Source organism: Lagenorhynchus albirostris, chromosome 8, assembly GCF_949774975.1.
Source record: "Lagenorhynchus albirostris chromosome 8, mLagAlb1.1, whole genome shotgun sequence".
Classification (NCBI taxonomy): Eukaryota; Metazoa; Chordata; class Mammalia; order Artiodactyla; family Delphinidae; genus Lagenorhynchus; species Lagenorhynchus albirostris.
The window spans coordinates 91,914,518-91,934,203 of NC_083102.1; the positions used below are offsets into that span (position 1 = coordinate 91,914,518).

The 19,686-nt window shown below is 38.5% G+C and overlaps 1 protein-coding gene across 4 annotated transcripts in view; it reads right to left on the reverse strand.

The window, feature by feature from the left end:
• VPS41 (VPS41 subunit of HOPS complex) overlaps positions 1-19,686 on the reverse strand; it is a 187,111-nt gene that overhangs the window by 148,607 nt on the left and 18,818 nt on the right. Inside the window, exon 1 of one of the 4 annotated variants that reach the window (XR_009542058.1) lies at positions 313-446. The exons of 2 other annotated variants lie outside the window; for them this stretch is intronic. Coding sequence is in view for 1 of the 2 variants with exons in the window: in XM_060157338.1 (XP_060013321.1) it covers positions 313-351 (39 nt within the window). In the remaining variant the exon portion in view is untranslated. Of the gene's footprint in view, positions 1-312; positions 447-19,686 lie in introns of those variants that run through there. One more of the 4 variants, XM_060157338.1, reaches the window with a different exon arrangement.

The window sequence follows — 19,686 nt, forward strand, 5'->3', positions numbered from 1 at the left end:
TTCCATTTTACTTCATCAGTATGTAATGAGAAACAAGAAAATATGCATATACCAACACCTATGATTGGATAAAGCTGGCCAAAAGAGAAGTTCACAAAAATAATCTAATCATTGATATTTCCTTCAAAAATAATTGTGTAGTCCTCACCTTCCAGCTAACATTTGGGTAGACTGAGGCACATCAATGTTCTCACCCAGAATAACTAGGAAGGCTTAATGAACTATAGAGAAACATCACTATAAGGCATCAATTAAAGGGCTGCTGAGGCAACCTGAACTAGAAGAGTCAGGACTCCAAGATGGTGAACAAACCATGGAGAGGTGAGCTGGCATTCTACAGCCATTCTTCATGGAGGCATTTATCAACCAGAGGCTGAGAATCTCTGCCTGGAAAGATGTCCACTCCTGGGAGGATGGAAAACAGCAAACCTTCTGGTACTTGTGGGGACTGGAGACCTGATGGGCTAAGACCCCAGTGGAAGACAGAGGCAAAGAAGTGAGTTTGTTACACAGCCACTTTTCTCCAAAGGACAACTGCGAATTTCCAAAGCTACATAAGGTATGAGACGAAAAAGCTAAACAGAAAGTGTCAAAAATGCAAACTCACTGCCTTGATATGCTGGGAAGAGAACAAATAGAGTTCAGGAGCCATCGGGAAATGAGATCCTGGTGAATACCACAGGCTCTCATTTGGGACTCTTGGTCCCCAGGATATAAGCACAATAGCTTCCCCAAACTTCTGTCTAGCTTCGACTCAGTTCAATCCCTGACTGGAGTAAGGTACATAACCCTCAACCCATCTGCCCAGTAAAGAAAAGGTTGACCCCTTGGAAAAAGAATACTATGGGGACTTCTACAATTCTTCACTTACAATACCGAGAACTCAATAAAAAATTACCAGGTGCACCACAAGATTGGACCAAATGACTGAAAATCAAGGAGAAAAAATATTGTAAAAACAGACCCATGGGTGACCTACTAACTGGAGTTAGAAGAAAAGGACTTTAACATAACTATAACTAGTATGTTCTGGAAGGAAGGAAGAAAGGAAGGGAGCGAGGGAGGGAGGGAGGAGAAGATGAATAAGACAGATGAAAAGGGAGATTTTCAACAGAGAACTGTAATCTGTAAAGAAGAATCAAATGAAAATTTTAGAACTGAAAAATGTAAATGAAATTAAGAACGCAATAGATGGCTCAACAGAAGATTAGCAAAGCAGAAGACAGGATTAGTGAGATGGAAAACAGGTCAAAAGATAGCCAAAGGGGGGACTTCCCTGGTGGTCCAGTGGGTAAGACTCTGTGCTCCCAATGCAGGGGGCCCAGGTTCGATCCCTGGTCAGGGAACTAGATCCCACACGTATACCACAACTAAGAACTCCACATGCCACAACTACGAGCCCGCATGACACAACTAAGGCCTGGCACAGACAAAATAAATAAATAGATAAATATTAAAGAAAGAAAAAAAGATATCCAAAGGGAAGGTCAGAGAAGGAAAATGGATGGAAAATACAGAAAAAGTATATGTGATATGTGGAACACAGGGAAAAGGGCTAACATACTTTTCAACACAATCCCACAAGGATAGAGAAAATGGGGAAATGGGAAGGAGGAAAGACAGGAAGAACATTTACAGAGGGAACAACTGAGAATTTTCAAAACTGATAAGACATCAACCCACCAGTTCAAGAAGCTCTGCAAACCCAAGCAAGAAATATGAAGAAAATCACACCTAGGCTCATCACAGTAAAAAGAAAATTATGTAAAAGAAAAATAACTTGCAGAGTAGTAAGTCCTGGGCCTCTTAAAGATTATAATACTAATAAACAGTCACACAGAGACCACAAACTCAGATGCTTACAGAAGTCTTTACCCCTGGGGCAAAGACCTGCAGCTTCACATGGAAAGGGGCTAATTTCTAGTTAAATAGAAAGGATGAGATATATCAAACATCATGCTACAGACTTAATAGGTATCTCATTTCATCCTGACTTAAAAAAAATTATGGGGAGTTGAATATCATTATCCCATTTTACAGATTTTCAGTAAAAACTGATGATCAGAAATTTTAGGTAATTTCCTTAAGATACACAGTGGGTAGAAAGTAAAGCCAAAATTCAAATTCAGTTATGAATGCTCTAATGTCAATGTCTTATATAAAAACTCCTATAAAAATTACACTACAAATCACAACAGAAGCCTCCACAATTTTCATGCCTACAACTATAAACTATGTGATCAATAGGAAATGCTTAAAAATGTGTTTCTTTGGCAGGTGCATTAGTTATCTATAGATGCATAACATATTATTCCAACATTTACTGACTTAAAACAACAATAAATATGTATTATTTAACCGAGTTTCAGTGGGTAAACAATACAGAAGTGGCTTTGGCTGGGTGGTTCAGATTCAAGATCTTTTATGGGGTTGCAGGGAAGGTGTGAGCTGGGCATCTGAAGAATTGACTGGGCTTAGAGTACTGGCTTCCCAGATGGCTCACTCAAATGGGTGGCAAGTTGGGGCTGGCTGTTGGCAGGAGGCTTCAGTTGCTGGCCTCCTCGACTTCTCCAAAGGGCTGCTTGAGTGTCCTTAGGACCTGGCAGAGGTGGCTTCCCCAGAGTGATATGCATAGTGGAAACCCTAATGTTATATATGACCTAGCTTCAGAGGTCACACACTGATGCTTCTGCAATATTCCGTTGATGATGCAGGCCAGCCGGGATTCATTGTGGGAACGGAGGACACGAGGGCAGGAATAATAGGAGGTGAGGATCACCAGGGGCCATCATGCAGACTAGTTACAAGAGGAGTAGTAAAATTTTAAGAGCAATAAACCTGGTTTAATTTAAAAAATCAATATTCCATGTCTACTGATGAGCTGTCTTAAATTTTCTTCTCCAAGTATACACAAGCTAGTAGTTGGTTATTTAGTAAAAGGGTGTTAAAATCAAAGATGGTCTACCTACTATTAACTTTCCACGAAGAACTCTAAGAACTAACAGCCACAAAAGGAAGTATCATGTTCATGGTTCTTTAAAAGACCTACCCTTCTTTAAAAAGGTAACTGCGATAATCACCCCAACCCAAGGAGATGCTGCATGTCCAAAAGTGACCTGCTGTTAAAATAAAATATCAAATAGCTAATTAACCAAGTCTTAAAAAACCTAGAAAAAAGAAAATTAGAAAAAGCAACAAATAAACACTTCTACTTATGTATCTACAAGCAAGAAATAGGAATCATTTCAAAGCTAACACTGAATGTAGCAAAGGCAGGATGTGTGCATTCTGAAGTAAATGTGTTAAATACAAATTGAATCCTGAATGCTGGTCTTTATAATAAGATGCCACATGTTGTTCAGGCCTAGACATCAAATGTGCATCCAATGTGAAAAGTTAATTCTAGCCTCTCGACTATTTTGCATAAAAGCACTCATCCACGGACCATTAGGTAAAGTTACGGTAAATAAGGTTTGCCTGTCTTATTTATAAGTGAAAACTAAATAATTTCTCGCACATAAATATACAAAAATAAATACTTTCACAGCACAGTTCACTGAAGCATTTGTGCTAGGCTTCGAAAACCATAAATAAAATGAAAACTCCAATATTAGGCACTTGACGTAGCATTTCACGCTTTTCTGACAGGTATCTTTTATGTTAAGTTAAAAGCGGGGTAAAGGTGAATTTTTAAAGGTGTTTTCTGCTTGCTGTAAACAAAGAAAATGGAAAGTGATTCAAAAATACAATTCGCAGAGGTTATTCCACTGCTGCAGACTATATATCACATTTTAAATAAAAAAAACATTAAAAAAAAACCAGGTAGATTTCATACAGTTTCACTGTAAAAATAAACAGAAAAAAAGACTTTCATGCAATTTGAACTTCCATGGAAAACAACCCAGTGTTAATAAAAAGCAAATCAATAATTTTTGTTAAATTTTAATAATCTTGCAAGCCTACAAATAAAACCATCAACAGTCTGAGTTGAGATGACAGTTAACTGCGTTTCTATGACAACCTAGAGGAATAGTACAAGTCCTGACTTGCAGCTTAAGCGAAGATATGAACAGAGTGACATTTACCCATACAAGAAAAATCTGCAGCTTTCCTTTAAAAAGAATCAATTCCTCAACTAACATGGATTTCCACTAAGTGTATAGCACTTTTAATTAAAGACAGGTCCTTTAGATCATCGTATAGGACTCTAAAACACTATCTGAAAATAAATTTCTAATCACGGTCATTTTTTACTGAGTTTTGAACTTAAAAGTGAAAGAATTGCTTTTGGGGACAACAGACTAAGGCAATTAAAGATTTCTGCCTCAAAAACTATTTAGTAATTTGTTACTAACACCACAGGGTAAATTTACACAGAGGAAGTCCCGCCACCTAACTTAAACTTATGTAACCAACGAGAATATTGTACTTTTCACCTGATATTTTAAATTTTGTGTACAAGAAAAAATAGTTTGGTGTTTATAACCAATTTTTCATACTGTTTTAACTCTATCCACATCTTTCACACATCAGTACTCTTTTTTTTTTTTTTTTTTTTTGTGGTACGCGGGCCTCTCACTGTTGTGGCCTCTCCCGTTGTGGAGCACAGGCTCCGGACACGCAGGCTCAGCGGCCATGGCTCACGGGCCCAGTCGCTCCGCGGCATGTGGGATCTTCGCGGACCGGGGCACGAACCCATGTCCCCTGCATTGGCAGGCGGACTCTCAACCACTGCACCACCAGGGAAGCCCCACATCAGTACATTTTATGTACCACTGTGACAGTTCAAATGAAGACCTGAATTTTATTTTAAAAAAAAAAAGTGTGTCATATGAATTCAGGGGGTTCACAGAAAGATCATTACATTTTCTACTGCTCCTGTTAATATAGAACTTAAAATGTTATTTCTGGATATCAGTTCTTTGTTAAAATACAGTTTTGTCTTGTTTGGGTTTTTTTCACAAAACAAAATGATACTAGATATACTGAAGGAGTGAGCTATTTACAAAGTCCAAGTTAAGTCAGTGGAGAATATCACCAGTGGAGAACTCCTGGGCAATTCACAACCTCACTCTATGGAGATGCCCTTCATCACATCCAGCCTCACCTATGAGAAAGACCTCAGTTGAACCTCTAGGAGTTTTAATAAGATGAATGGATTAGTTGATCTCATCATCAACTACATCTGACCAGGGGCAAATCCTTTTAATAAATATCCAATGTTTTAAAGCTAGATACAATAGGGAACACTAACATCCTCAAAAACAAAACAAAATTCTCATTGTGTAAAAAAAAAAAAAAAAAAAACAGTCTGAACTTCCACAGGAAAACACCAAGTCTTAATAAAAAGCAAATCAATAATCAGCCATCGGTCTGAAAGTATAAAGGTTTTCTTCCTCTAGAACATCGTGTCTAGAATTCTAGTTACTTTAATAAGAATTGAAATACTCAAAATTGGTAGTCACCCTTATAAGTTTTAAGTATTTTTAAAAAGCTATCAAAATCTAGTGTCAGACATTTGAACTTTAGAAAATTTGTATTTGAAAACATTTTCTCTCTTAACAAATAATTCACTTCATAATAAGCCCCATGATATATTAAAATATTTCTTTTTGATCACTATTTATTAGAGGAGTAGACAGAGAAGAAAAAAATAAAACACAGTAGGTGCCAGATACAAATAAGAATTTTTTAAAGCATAACTGAAATTACACTGTAAGTCAATCAAAATGCACAATTTAAGTCTCAAAAACATAACTAACAAATTTTTAAGGAATAGAGCTATTCACGACAACAGTAACTGCATCAACGTTACTATCAACAAAGGTAATATAAATAGTCAAGAACTATTTATTATTGTGTATACGCATTTATTTGAAACTGTAACGTTACAAGTAAATGTACATGGGCAAGAAAGGACATCTCCACCTATGTCATATCAGTCTGGAGCTTTTCCAGAAACAGTAGAAGAGGCTCATGATGAGAAAAGCTGTACAAAGCAGACGAACTGTAAGATTCAAAATTCATCAAGAAATTAGGACCTTTTTATTAACTTTGTATTTGCCCCCTCCCCAAATGATTGTCACCTCCTTAAAAGGGCAAGTCCCACTATTGACTGTTATAGGTGACAGTTCTATTACAAAAGGATGATTTTACTTACACAAAAAGATGACTATCTGGTAGGAAAGATGGCTTCATAGAGCCTTCTAAAATGTCAAAACCTATCAAGAAAACGACATAAACAAGCCAAGAGAGTAACTTCTGGTTTCCATTAATAACACAAGGTATTACAGCTGCCTCAATGACCAAACTTTTTAAGAAAGTGACATGGAGATAATGGAATTCATCTACAATAAAACAACTGTGGTCAAAGCTCCCAGGATGCCTTTCCATCAGACTGGTGACAGACAAGCAATTACATTCTTATATGAATGCAAATAATGTTGTTAAATTTTTTACTTTCAAGCAATACTGCTATTATTGAAAACACATATTAATCAAAAACAAGTAGCTGAAATTAGGAGCTGATAAATGTAATCTAGATGACATGGGTCTAACTTTTTCATATAGATAGAAAATTCCGATGAGTCTACTCATATGCATATATTATTTTTTAAAGCTTAAAATGCATATGGTTAAATAAGTGGTTCTCAACTGGAGGTAATTTTGTCCACCCTCCAAGTCATTTACTTGGCAATGTCTGGGGACATTTTTGTTGTCACAACTGAGTTGGGGGAGAAGAAGCTACTGGTATCTAGTGGGGTAGAGACCAGGGATGATGGTAAATATCCTACAGTGGACAGGACAATCTCCCGGAACAAAAAATTATCTGGTCCAAAATGCCAGTAGTGCCAAGGTCAAGAAACCCTGGGTTAAATAAATTTCATGAGATCAAATATGACACAGACCCTAAAATCTGTTTTCAAAGACGATTTAATAACAAAGGGAAAGGTTCTCAAAACGTCTTATTAGGTGAATAAGGAGGTCATAAAAACCTGCTTTGCATGATCCAAGTGTTATTGAAGAAATTCATATACACATGTTAGGGGGAAATGAGAAGAATAAACACCAAAATATCAATAGTAACCTCCCTAAGCTTCGGTTTCTTCATCTGTAGAATGACAGTGATAACACGACTCCCATCACAGGGTTGCTGTAACCATTAAGAAGATGGCAAATAAAAATCATTACTGTGAGCTACTGCCAGTATTTTCTAAACCTGCTAAAATCAATATGCATTATATTTATTATAGAATTATTATATTTATATATTTTTAAAACCACTGTTCAACACCCTCTTCAAAACTTTGTATCTACTGAGCTAAGATTTTTTTTTTTTTTTTTTTTTTTTTTTTTAGCGGTACGTGGGCCTCTCACTGTTGTGGCCTCTCCCATTGCGGAGCACAGGCTCCGGACGCGCAGGCTCAGCGGCCATGGCTCACAGGCCTAGCCACTCCGCGGCAGGTGGGATCTTCCCGGACCGGGGCACGAACCCGTGTCCCCTGCATCGGCAGGCGGACTCTCAGCCACTGCGCCACCAGGGAAGCCCCTGAACTAAGATTCTTATCTCTTAAAGCTGCTCTCCTTCCTGTTTAACACTTTGACTAGAAAAGTGAGAAAAAGTTGAGCCTCTAATCATTGAAGAGCTCTACTTAAGATTCACAAGATATGCAGTCTTCATAAACCCTGATCTCTCCTTTGCTCTGTAGTATCAGAATTTCATGTTCAATTCAAGGAGGAGTTTATATTGGGAAAGCACTAAGAATATAGAGAGGAGGGGGGGAAATGAGAAAAGCAAATAAGCTTTTCATTTCCTTCCAGTCACATGGAATAACCTGACCCATCTTCAAGATATGCCATCCAGGTGGACAATTTCCGCCACTAAAGCCAACAAAACCCTCGTTCCCTTTCTTCCCAATACCCCTTGGTGATCACAAGATCCTCAGAAGCAGGGTTTATGCCTTTTCACTGTTCTGAACTTCACCTAACAAAACTGTGGGCACCTAATAAAGACCAGTGAAAACACAAGTACATCGTTAAGGGCAGACCGAGTTTAGTAAGAAGCTTTTCTCAGACATTCTCTTTTAGATTTCCACACAGGAAAATCCAAATCATAGAATAGCAGCCCAAAGGAACCTCAGAGATCATCTAAATTATGTGTTATTTTACAGACATGAGGAGGGGAGGGGAGGGGAGGGGAAGGGAAGGGAGGGGAGGGGGAGATGGAGATACCAAAGGCAAAGAGCAGCAAACAGTAGTAGTAGCAATAGAGGTCCCGCAAACTCAATGTTCATGACAAATTTACATTTATTTTTAATTTCTATGTTTACTGTTATATTAAAAAGTAAAGTGCCACAGTTCCTTGGAATTATTTTGTTTGTGAGGAGATTAAATACCTCTCGAGCATCTTTCAATGGCTCATTCCCTATTCCAGGTGCAAAGAAGCACCTGGCTAACCAGTCCCACCAAAGCCTCTGACAGCTTCTCAATAATTTCCATGAAGAAACAGATACAGATTAAAAAAAACCCACATAGCAATAAAAATTAAGATAAACCATTACCAAAGTCAAGGAGAAACTGATACGTACGTTGAACATGAACTCATGACACATCTTGATTTGGTTCATGAAAAAGTAACCCACCTGAACAAAATGTAGAAAGATGCTTTTGGCTCTCCCAATGCTCCATGCCCATGACTCAGAGCCTGCCCCACTCGACAGAGCAGACACCCACCCCACCCATTAGGGATTGTTTTTCTCCAGAAGGAGGTGACTATCTACAGCTTCTGCCCACTGTTTCTCTACACTTTCAACCCTAGCCACCATCTGCCTACATCGCCCTCCTACGGGCAGAGACTATAAGTCCCTAAAACCTGGACAGTGCATTACTGACAGTCTGGGAGTTCCAGCTGTAAGCACTGCAGGACCGAGAAAACACTGGCATAAGGAATGTGGGTACTGCAGGGAACCAGAGAACACTAGTAAAGGTAAAAGCAAAAATGCATTAATAAACCAGAATATGGAATAATTAATAAGTCCAAGGGTTAGCACTTTTTAAAGACAAACAGAATAAGATAACCACCATACACACTGACAAAATAAAAATCATCAAAGTACGACCTATCTCCTGCAGAAAGGTACCTAGCCTAGACTGTTTTAGCAGCAAGTTCTATTAAAAACCCTCAAAGAATAGAAAATTCCTAAGTTATTTAAACTATCCCATGACAGTGAAATAAACACTTCCTAACTCATTTTGAAAAGGTAGCATAACTGTAATATCAAAACTCCCGAAGAATACATCAAAGGAAAAAAAGAAAAAAACAGAGTTCAGTTATCTGATGCAAGAATGTAAATGTAAAAATTCAAAATAGAATATCATAAAGCAAACTCTGCATATATTAATAGAAAGCTGGTGATCAAATCGATCAAATACTGCAGAACTGCAAAGACTGGTTATTAAGAAATCTGATTTCATCATTTGATAGGTCAAAGTAAAAGCCCCATAGACCCACAGTGACAGATACAGAAACAGCATTTATAAAATTAAACACTCATTTCTGATTTATAAAAAATTTCAGTAAATAGAGATCTAATATCACTTTATTTTTCAAAACTGATTTAGAAATTTTAGCCAAGGTGAAAGACAAGAAGATGAAAAACAATAAATGTAGCATTGTTGGTATGGTAGTTGAAGATGTATGGAAAAAACAAAACACAGTTTATAATGATGAATTTTGTGTCAATTTGACTGGGCCACGGAGTGCCCAGATATTCAGCAAATCATTATCCTGGGTGTTTCTGTGATGTGTTTTGGAGGGGAATAACATCTAAATTGGTAGACTGAGTAAAGTAGATTGCCTTCCCCAATGTGGGTGGGCCTCGCCAAATCAGTTGAAGGCCTAAATATACCCTCCCACCGAGTGAAAGAGTTCTTCCTGCCTAACTGTCTTGCAAGTGGGTGACTTCTTTCCTGTCTTAGGATTTGAACTGAAACATCAGCTCCTTCTGGGTCTCCAGCTTGCCGACTCACCCTGAAGGTCTTGGGACTTGCCAGCTCCATAATCACACGAGCCTCTCTCTCTCAAATCTCTCCCTCTCTTCCCCCCTCCCTCTCTCTCAGCTCCTGTTGGTCCTAAACAGAGCCCATTGGTTCTGTTTCTCTACTGAACCCTGACTAATACACAGCTCTTGCCAAGCCAGAGAGAGCTGGCCTGGGCTGCTGGCCCCCTTCCCCTAAATCAACCCTGAAGATTGTATAAAAATGATAGGAAGGAGGGATTCCAGAATATCCCTGAGTGAGAAACCATGGAAGCAAGTGAAATCATCTAGAAGGGGGAGCTGTTTAGACCTGATGCTTACCTCTCCCCCACAATGCCTAACTTGGAGGTTTTGCTGCTCCATTCACTATAGAAATCAGCAGGAACAGCCGAGCCCTTGCAGGGGTGAGGACTGACCTGCATTCGCTCCTCTGTCTTCTAGCCTTCCGCCACCAAGTGGAGATTACCTCCTCCCAGGGCTGCTTCCCTGTAGATTTACCTCAAGGGCACTTTACAAAGGCTCAGAAGACTCTCAGAAACTCCCGCACTGAAACATATTTTTCGAGGACATATCCAAATAGAAAGCAAAAATCTAGGAGATGCTGTAAGAGATATGAGAAATAAGAATGATCAAAAAATCTTGGTAAAGGGCTTCCCTGGTGGTGCAGTGGTTGAGAGTCCGCCTGCCAATGCAGGGGACACGGGCTCGAGCCCTGGTCCGGGAAGATCCCACATGTTGTGGAGCAACTAAGCCCGTGCGCCACAACTACTGAGCCCGCGTGCCACGACTACTGAAGCCCGCGTGCCTAGATGCCATGCTCCGCAACAAGAGAAGTCACCGCAATGAGAAGCCCGTGCACTGCAACGAAGAGTAGCCCCCGCTCGCTGCAACTAGAGTAAGCCCGCGCGCAGCAATGAAGATCCAACGCAGCCCAAAAAATAAAATAAATCTTTTTTAAAAATTAAAAAAAAATCTTGGTAAAGTTCACTAATGTCATTTGTTAACAAAGGACAGGGGAAGAAAGGAGAGAAAGTTATTCAAAAACCAACTGGAATTCAAAATCAAATGGGCAGTCACAAAATAAGCTAAAATAAAGTTTTCTTATGTCAGTTGTACCATACAGTCCTCATACACTGGACAAGTTACTTAAAACCTCAGTTACCTCATCATTTGTGAAAGGAGGATGATAATATGTATCTTATAGGATTGTTGTGAGAATTAAAATGTAATAAATGTATGTAAAGCACAAAGCACAGCATCACCTAAGTATCCAGTGAATGTCAGTTACTAAAAACATTACCATTATTTGTATTATAGCCCCCAAGTTTAAACGGTATAATTCGTATCTTCCCTTTGGAGTTTATTTCCAGACATAAAATTGAGCAAACATAATTATTTCTAATCTATTTCCCTCTTTGTTTTATACTACTTACAAAAAAACGAAGATATATTACTTTTGAGTTTGTCACATCATTTCAAAAATGTTTTCAAACATATCTAAATGTGAATCTTGTTATTAAGAAAGTTAAAGGCAATGCTACAGTCCCGTTCTTATTAAGCCAATAGTCTCTCCTGGATGCTTGACCAAAAGTAGCCCATCACAGGCCAAGTATCTCAAAAATGCCCAACCACTGATAGAAACGATGAAAACAGACTAAAATCTTAAGCTTTAGCGGAGGTTTCCCCACTCCCATCTCTTTGATACTATTTTGAGAGATTTATTTAATCCACTGAGGTCTTTGGAGAAGAGAGTCATATTCTAAAGAATTATGATTACACGGATGCCTGTGAATCACTATATTTAAAAATGGTGGGATTTCCCTGGTGGTGCAGTGGTTAAGAATCACCTGCCAATGCAGGGGACGCGGGTTCGATCCCTGGTCCGGGAAGATCCCACATGCCGCAAAGCAACTAAGCCCGTGCGCCACACCTACTGAAGCCCGCATGCCTAGAGCCCATGCTCCGCAACAAGAGAACCCTCCGCAATGAGAAGCCTGCACACTGCAATGAAGAGAATCTCCCTGCTCACCGCAACTACAGAAAGCCCGTGCTCAGCAACGAAGACCCAACGCAGCCAAAAAAAAAAAAAAAAAAAAAAAATGGTTGTACTCAAACTGAAATAGCTCACAGATGAAAAGAAATCTATGTGTTATTTAGATTTGTTATAGCATTTCTGGAGTCTGCAGAGAAAAAACTGCCTTAAAGCCTTGACAGGGTAGTATCAGGCCCTGTTAAGTAGAATTACCATTTAAACAACATCCTTGAGCAATTATCAGAAAAGACACACATAAGTTTTTATAAATATAGCTCCCAGTATTAGCAATTTTGTTACAACTATTTTCTGTATGTTCTCCTTTGCTGGATGTATTTTACTCCTAAAACCCTAAGAATAAAGACTAATGAAAAGTGCTAAGGGACCAAGATTATACAATCACATTATTTACTGTATTAGTTTGCTATTGCTGCTGTAACAAATCACCATAAACTCACTGGCTTGAAACAACACAAATTTGTTATTTTACAATCCAATACAGATCTCATTGGGCTAAAATCAAGATGGTAGCAGGCTGCCTTCTTCTGGAGGCTCTAGGGGAGAATCTGGTTCCTTGTCCTTTCCAGCTTCTAGAGGCCACGTGCATTCTTTGGCTGTGGGTCCCCTCCTCCCTCAGCCACCTACAAAGCCAGCAAGAGCAGGTCGGGTCCTGTTTCACACCACATTACTCTGACCTTCTCAACCTCCACCTTCCACCTGTAAAGACGACACTGTGACTTGTGACTACACTGGTCCCACCTGGATAATCCAAGATAACCTCCCTATCTTAAAGTCAGCTGATTAGCAACCTTAATTCCATCTGCAACCTTAATTTCCTTTTCCATGTCACATAACATATTCACAGCTTCCAGGGATCAGGATGAAGACATCCATGGGGGACCATTATTCTACGTATCTGCCTATTACTGAGAATAATATATCAGTCAGAGAGGATAAAAATGATGGTGGGCTATGGAGCTGGATTCCCCAAGCTGAACCCCAAACTAGAAGAGTTCTCATTGCTTGCCCCTAAATTAAATCATGATCCTTTTGAGGACACGGGGTGGGATAAAACTGTTCTCAGCTTGAGTCAGGAGGCCAGGGGTGGTCACTGGTGCATGTTTTTGACAAAGGGACCTCTCAAAGGTCCCTTTGGTTTCACCATCTTCAAAATAAGCATACAATGCCAGCTTCCTATCATTGTTGTGAAGAGCAATTCATTTGTTCACTCACAAGTAGCTCTGCTAGTGAGAACCTGGTTACAGGGTCCCTGGCTTCTTGAAAGTACCTGGCATAGAACTGGACAAAAATAACAAAACGGCAGTAGCAGCAGCATACTTACTGAATACGTTTTAATGACAAAGTGCCAAACGACTATCATCTCCTTTAACAGTCACTGAACATTCTAGATACCAACATCTTGTAATACACAGTACAAGAATTTCTGCAAGCATCTGAGACATTTTGCCAACCCAATCTCCCCTGAGTCCATTCCAGTCAGGTCCCACCACCAACTCCACCAGTATGAGCCACCACGACTGCTCTTGTAAGGAGCACACCAATGGCCTCATTACAGATCCAAGGGTAAAGCCCTAGACCTCATCTTATTCCTCCTCCCAGCAGTATTTGGTATAACTGACGACACTCTTCCTCCTGAGATGCATTCCTCCCTTGGCCTCTGGGTCACTGCTTTCTAGTGGTTCTCTTCCTACGTCACTGGTTACTCCTTCTCACTCCCCTTTGAAGATTTCTCTTCATCTACCAGACCTCTAAAACGTTAGAGTACACCTTGGTCCAGACATCAGGCTTCTTATGTATCTGTCCTCAGGCCCTAAATGACCTCATCCAGTTTCATGGCTTTAAACACCATCCAAATGCTGATTCACAAATTCTTTTTTTTTTTTTTTTTGCGGTACGCAGGCCTCTCACTGTTGTGGCCTCTCCCGTTGCGGAGCACAAGCTCCGGACACGCAGGCTCAGCGGCCATGGCTCACGGGCCCAGCCACTGCGCGGCATGTGGGATCCTCCCGGACCGGGGCACGAACCCGTGTCCCCTGCATCGGCAGGCGGACTCTCAACCACTGCGCCACCAGGGAAGCCCTGATGCACAAATTCTTATCTTCAGTCCAGACCTGCACTGGTCTTTTTTATCCAATGACCGACTTAACATTTCCACTTGGATGGCTAATTGACATCTCCAACTTAAGATACCCCAAATGGAATTTCTGATTTACCCACCCCGCCCAACTACCACCATCACCAGCAACTCACCCTGAGCACCAAAACCAGTTCCAGCTAGAGTCTTCCCCTATTGCAATTAACATACTCCATCATCCTAGTTGCTCATGCTTGATTCCTCTCTTTCACTTACACATCCACCTCCTAGTCAACAAATCCATTGGCTCTACTTCAAAAAATGCCCCAAATCTTCATCACCTCTAGCCAGAGTTTTGCCAAAGCCTCCTAACTGGTCTCACTGCTTCCTACTTGCCACCACCTTCCTGACTTTTTTCAAACGTCATCCAAAGGGATCTTACCAAACAATGATCCTCCAGCGGCTTCCCATCTTACGCACGGTAAAAACCAAAGTCCATAAGCTGACTTACAGGCTCCAGTTCTTGACCACTCATTACTTCTCAGACATGATTTCCTATTACTCTGCTGCAGCCCTGCTCGTATCCTCGAAGACCTCTAGCAGGACCCCAACTGAAGGTACTGTATTTGCTCTTCCTTTCACCTATGAGATCTTTCCCCTGGATATTTACTTATATGTCATCTTATTAGAAAGCCCTCCCCTACTGTCCAGGATAAAAGAGCATCCCTCAGCCCACTCCACAGTCCTCTTACCCAATGTCATTTTACTTTTATCCATAACATGTATTACCGCCTGATATATATGTTTTTGTTTACTGTCTGCCTCCTTTATCAAATGCTGGTGTATCCTCGCACCCAGAACATAATAGTATCCAATAAATATTTGTTGTATAAATAAAATAATCAGTCCACCTTGGGCTGTCTAAAATAATTTTCCTCCTATGTAAATTATAAATTTCTCCTAGTGAAACTGTAAATTCTGTTCAAATATATGTCATACCAGGAAAAGTCACGTTCATTTTCTCAATCTCGAACCAGCAGCAGAAATACAGTTTCACAAATCTTGCATCCAGAAAGTTTCTACTAAGTTTCCAAATATATCACTTTTATAATATATGCTTCACAGAGAATGTTTATCCTTGCCTGAATGATGCAATAATCAGCAGAACCTGTTAATATTAATAGCTCATTAAATGAAAAAGCAAAATTTTAATCCAAGGGCTATTTGGAAGAATACAATATTATAACCCCATGCTCCCTTTCTCTCACCAATCAATTTCATAACAAGGTACATTACCATTTTAGTTACCAGTTGCTATAAATTTGTTTATTAAAATTAATAGATATAAAGAACCAATTTAAGTTTCAATAAATGATTCACAATGTTCTACCTGCCAGGTAAAATAAATTATTTTTCTGTGATGCATTTCCTGATTTAAAAAAACCTATCTCCTGATTTCTCACAATGACTGGTTTTCATTTTAACAAAACTGAAAAAGAATTCTCCTTGTGGCAGATGCACCGAAAAGGTACATTTTAAAATTAATTCCTCATTCAACATAAACTGTGTATAGGTTTGTTTTAAATAGGTTCAGCTATTTGTCAGTCTTCTTGGTTTAGTAAAATTAATATATCTAACATATTCAAAACCTCCTAATTGTGATATTTGCAAGAACTAAGCCAGATCTGAGTGGACATCACTTAGGAGGCATGCTTATAAATAATGGTAACAAAAATTATAAAGACAGAAGTGACAGTAACTAACCCTCTGTTATTACATGCCATGGCCCAGGCACAGGTCATGTAATTCACATGCAATTCAAAGGAACACACCATAGGCAGAATAAGCCTTCGTTTATCTATTCAGTTGCATTCATGAATAACTAAACGTCACTGGAATCCTTACCCGGTAGAAAGCAGACTTCACTACATACCAGTTTCCGTTCGGTGCTCTTCTCTTTCCTTGCCAACCCTCTTTAGCCTGATGGCTTTCCCCTTGTTATTCTCCTCTTTGCTGTGCAAGTTTAATCTTGAAAGGTTAGGCTAACACTTTGATGCTTCTACTGCAAAGTTCTTTGTACAACCCACTAAACTCCTCTACAAAGGTGGCATATACTTCTAAATAAACAGTACACTGAGAACCTATTCAAAACAGCGTTTTAAAAAAATACATATCTCTATGAAGCAGAACTGCTTCAGTTTCCAGCTCTATGAAAGTTTTCCACAGCACACACTGTACCTGGTCCACAAATAGGAAAGCTCTCATGGAAGATGATGACATTTCTATATTGCTTTTGCCTCAATTTCCTCTCCCTGTGTCACTGAATCTACTCAGAAATAAACCTCTGCTAGGTCAAACCACTACAATTTTGGAACTGTTTATTACTTCAGCATCCTGCCTAATATAGTACTTAAAAGGACTGTGGTCCATATTAAATGAAATAATCCATGTAAAGCAATGAGCACAACACATGGAAATAAGTGAACCTGATAAAATGAAGTAACTGATAATTCTTCATGATCTAAATATTGTCTTCCATTAAAATGTATATTATAAGAACAAAATGAATCAGATGTTGGAATTATCTGGCAAGGATTTTAAAGCAGCCATCATAAAAGTGCTTCAACAAGCAATTATAAATTCTCCTGAAACAAATGGAACAATAGAATATTTCAGCAAAGAAATTAGTCATTTAAAAAATGGAAACTTTAGAATTAGAAAATACAATACCCAAAAGAAATAACTCACTGGATGGGCTCAGCAGTAGAGATGGCAAGGACAAAACCAATGAACTTAGGGATCTATCAATGGAATTTACCCAATGTGAACAACAAAGAGAAAACAGACTGGAGAAAATGAACCATCTCAGGGACCTGTGGAACAATAACAAAAGGGGTAATATTCACATTATCGAAGTCCCAGAAGGAGAAGATAGAGGAACTGAGAATATTCGAAGAAATGATGGCTGAAAATTGTCCAAATTTGGTGAAGGACATAAACCTACAGATTCAATTAGCTAAACAAATTCCAAAGAACAGAAATCAAAGAAAACCACTCCAAGAGACATCCTAATTAAAATTCTAAAAACTAAAGTAAAAAAAAATCTTGCAAGCAGCCAGGGAAACATGACACATTACTTATGTGAGAGTACCAATTCAAATGACAACAGATTTCTCATTTGAAATGACAGAGGCCAGAAGGAAGTGGCACATATTTTCTCAAGTTCTAAAACAAAAGAACTGTCAACTACAAACGCTATACCTGGTAAAAATATCCCTTAAGAATGAAAGGGAAATAAAGACATTCTCAGATGAAGAAAAACTAAGAGGATTTGTGGCTTGCAAATCTATCCCTAAACAACAGGCTAAAGGAATTTTTCTAAACAGGAAGGAACAGAAGATAGAAGAAAACTGAAGAAGGCTTAGAACTTTAAAAAGAACATAAAAATGGGTGATAATGCGGTAAACATAGCAGATTATCCCTCTTTTCATGAGTTTCTTAAATCATATTTGATAGTTGAATTAAAAAGTTTAATACCAACTGATGTGGTGCTCAATGAACAAAGTAAATATTTAAGACAAGTGTATTTTAAAAATGGGAAGGGTAAAGGGACATAAAAGTAAGGTTTCTATATGTGACAAGAAGTAGTAAAATGTCCTGGATATCAGTAGACTGTGACCAGTTTTGAATGCATATTTTAACACCTACAGCAACCATTAAGAAAACCATACAAAGTAATGTACTCAAAACCACTATAAATCAATCAATATGGAATCTCAGAAAAATGTTCCAGCAACTCACAGAAAGGGAAGAAAAGAGAAACAAGAGAACTGAAAAACAGAAAACAAACAGAAAAAAACCCAGCAGACTGAAACCCTGATATGTCAATAATTCCCTTTCATGTGAATGGTCTAACCACGCCAATGAAAAGAGTAGCAGAGTAGGAAAAAGTCAATCTCAAAAGGTAAACACACGGTACAGTTCCATCCATATAATACGTTTGAAATGACAAATGTATAGAGATGGAGACCAGAATAGTGGTTGCCAGGTGGTGGAGGAGGGGGAGGGAGTGGCTGTGACTTAAAAGGGAACTTATTTTTCATCTTATGATGAAAGTGACAGCACTGGTGGTCACAGGAATCTTCACATGTGATAAAAGTGTACAGAATCAAACACACACACACACACACACAAATGAATGCATATAAAACTGATGGAATCTGAATAAGGTCTGGTCTGTAGATTGCATCAATATCCATCACATATCATATCATGTCCTGGTTGTGATGTACTAGAGTTACCCAAGATGTTACCCTTTGGGAACTAGGTGACGGGTATAAAGAAACTCTCTGTATTATTTCTTACAATGGCATGTGAATCTACGATTATCTCAAAATTTTAAACTTTTAAAAAACTCAAGAAAAAAATGCTTATTAGAGTAAAAGCAATTTCGGTTTTATATAAAATCTTGGATAAAATAAAGAGGGCAAGAAATAAACCAAACTTTTTCCCTAACTCCCTGTTTGAGTTTGAGGTGGGGAAGGAAGGACATGCAGTTTTATTTTGGGTTCCACAACTTTGCAACCCAAAAGTTCTGTAGTATGTACAGACATTAACAAGTTTTGTTTAAAAGTAATAACTGTATTGTTTTGCTAAGTATATAAGTAATGCATATGTTATGAAAAATTTAGAAAAATGAAGACAGATTATGATAAGAGTCACATGACCCAGTGATGATGTGGCCTTGTAGTCCTTCTTTCTATGATCATATGTGGACTTTGGAGGGTGAAGAGAAACTGGATTATTCTCTAAATCAGGAATCAGCAAACTACAGCCCACAGCCAAATCCAGCCAGATGCCTGTTTTTGTACAACCCACAAAGAAGGGTTTTTACATGTTCATATGCTTACATACCTTCATAATATCCTCAGTATTGCCTCTTTGATTGCAAAGCTTTAAGCACTTACTATCTAAACATTTACAAAAAGAGCTTGCCAATCACCCCCACCTCTAAACTGCATTTTTGTCAAAAGCTTTTTTAAATTAAAAAGATAATGCAATTCCTTATTTCTAGATATTTAGCCTGTTCTCAAATTTTTATAATATAAAAAGTTGTAATGCACATTCTTGTGGCTAAATTTGTGCACACAGAGATGAATGTACTTTTCAAAGGGGATATAACTTATAACTAACATTATTTTATAAATATGTCATACGTATGTATATAATTATTTATAAATGTTTTAATTATTTTGTAAATAAATAACATTTATTTTATGACAAAACAGGAATTTTATTAGATTATTAATGTCATATATACATTAGCTAGACAATCCTCTCTTCTCCAGAACAGAAAGCTAGTTCAAAGATTCTAAAATTGACGTCTTATCCTACTAGTTGAATAAGCCAAACTCTGTAACATCATCCAAAGTATCATTTTATACATAGGAAGAAGTTCTAAGGAAGGTTTTTTTTTTAAGGGCTGTCTAATTCTATAAAGGTGCATAGAGGAAGAGTCTGGC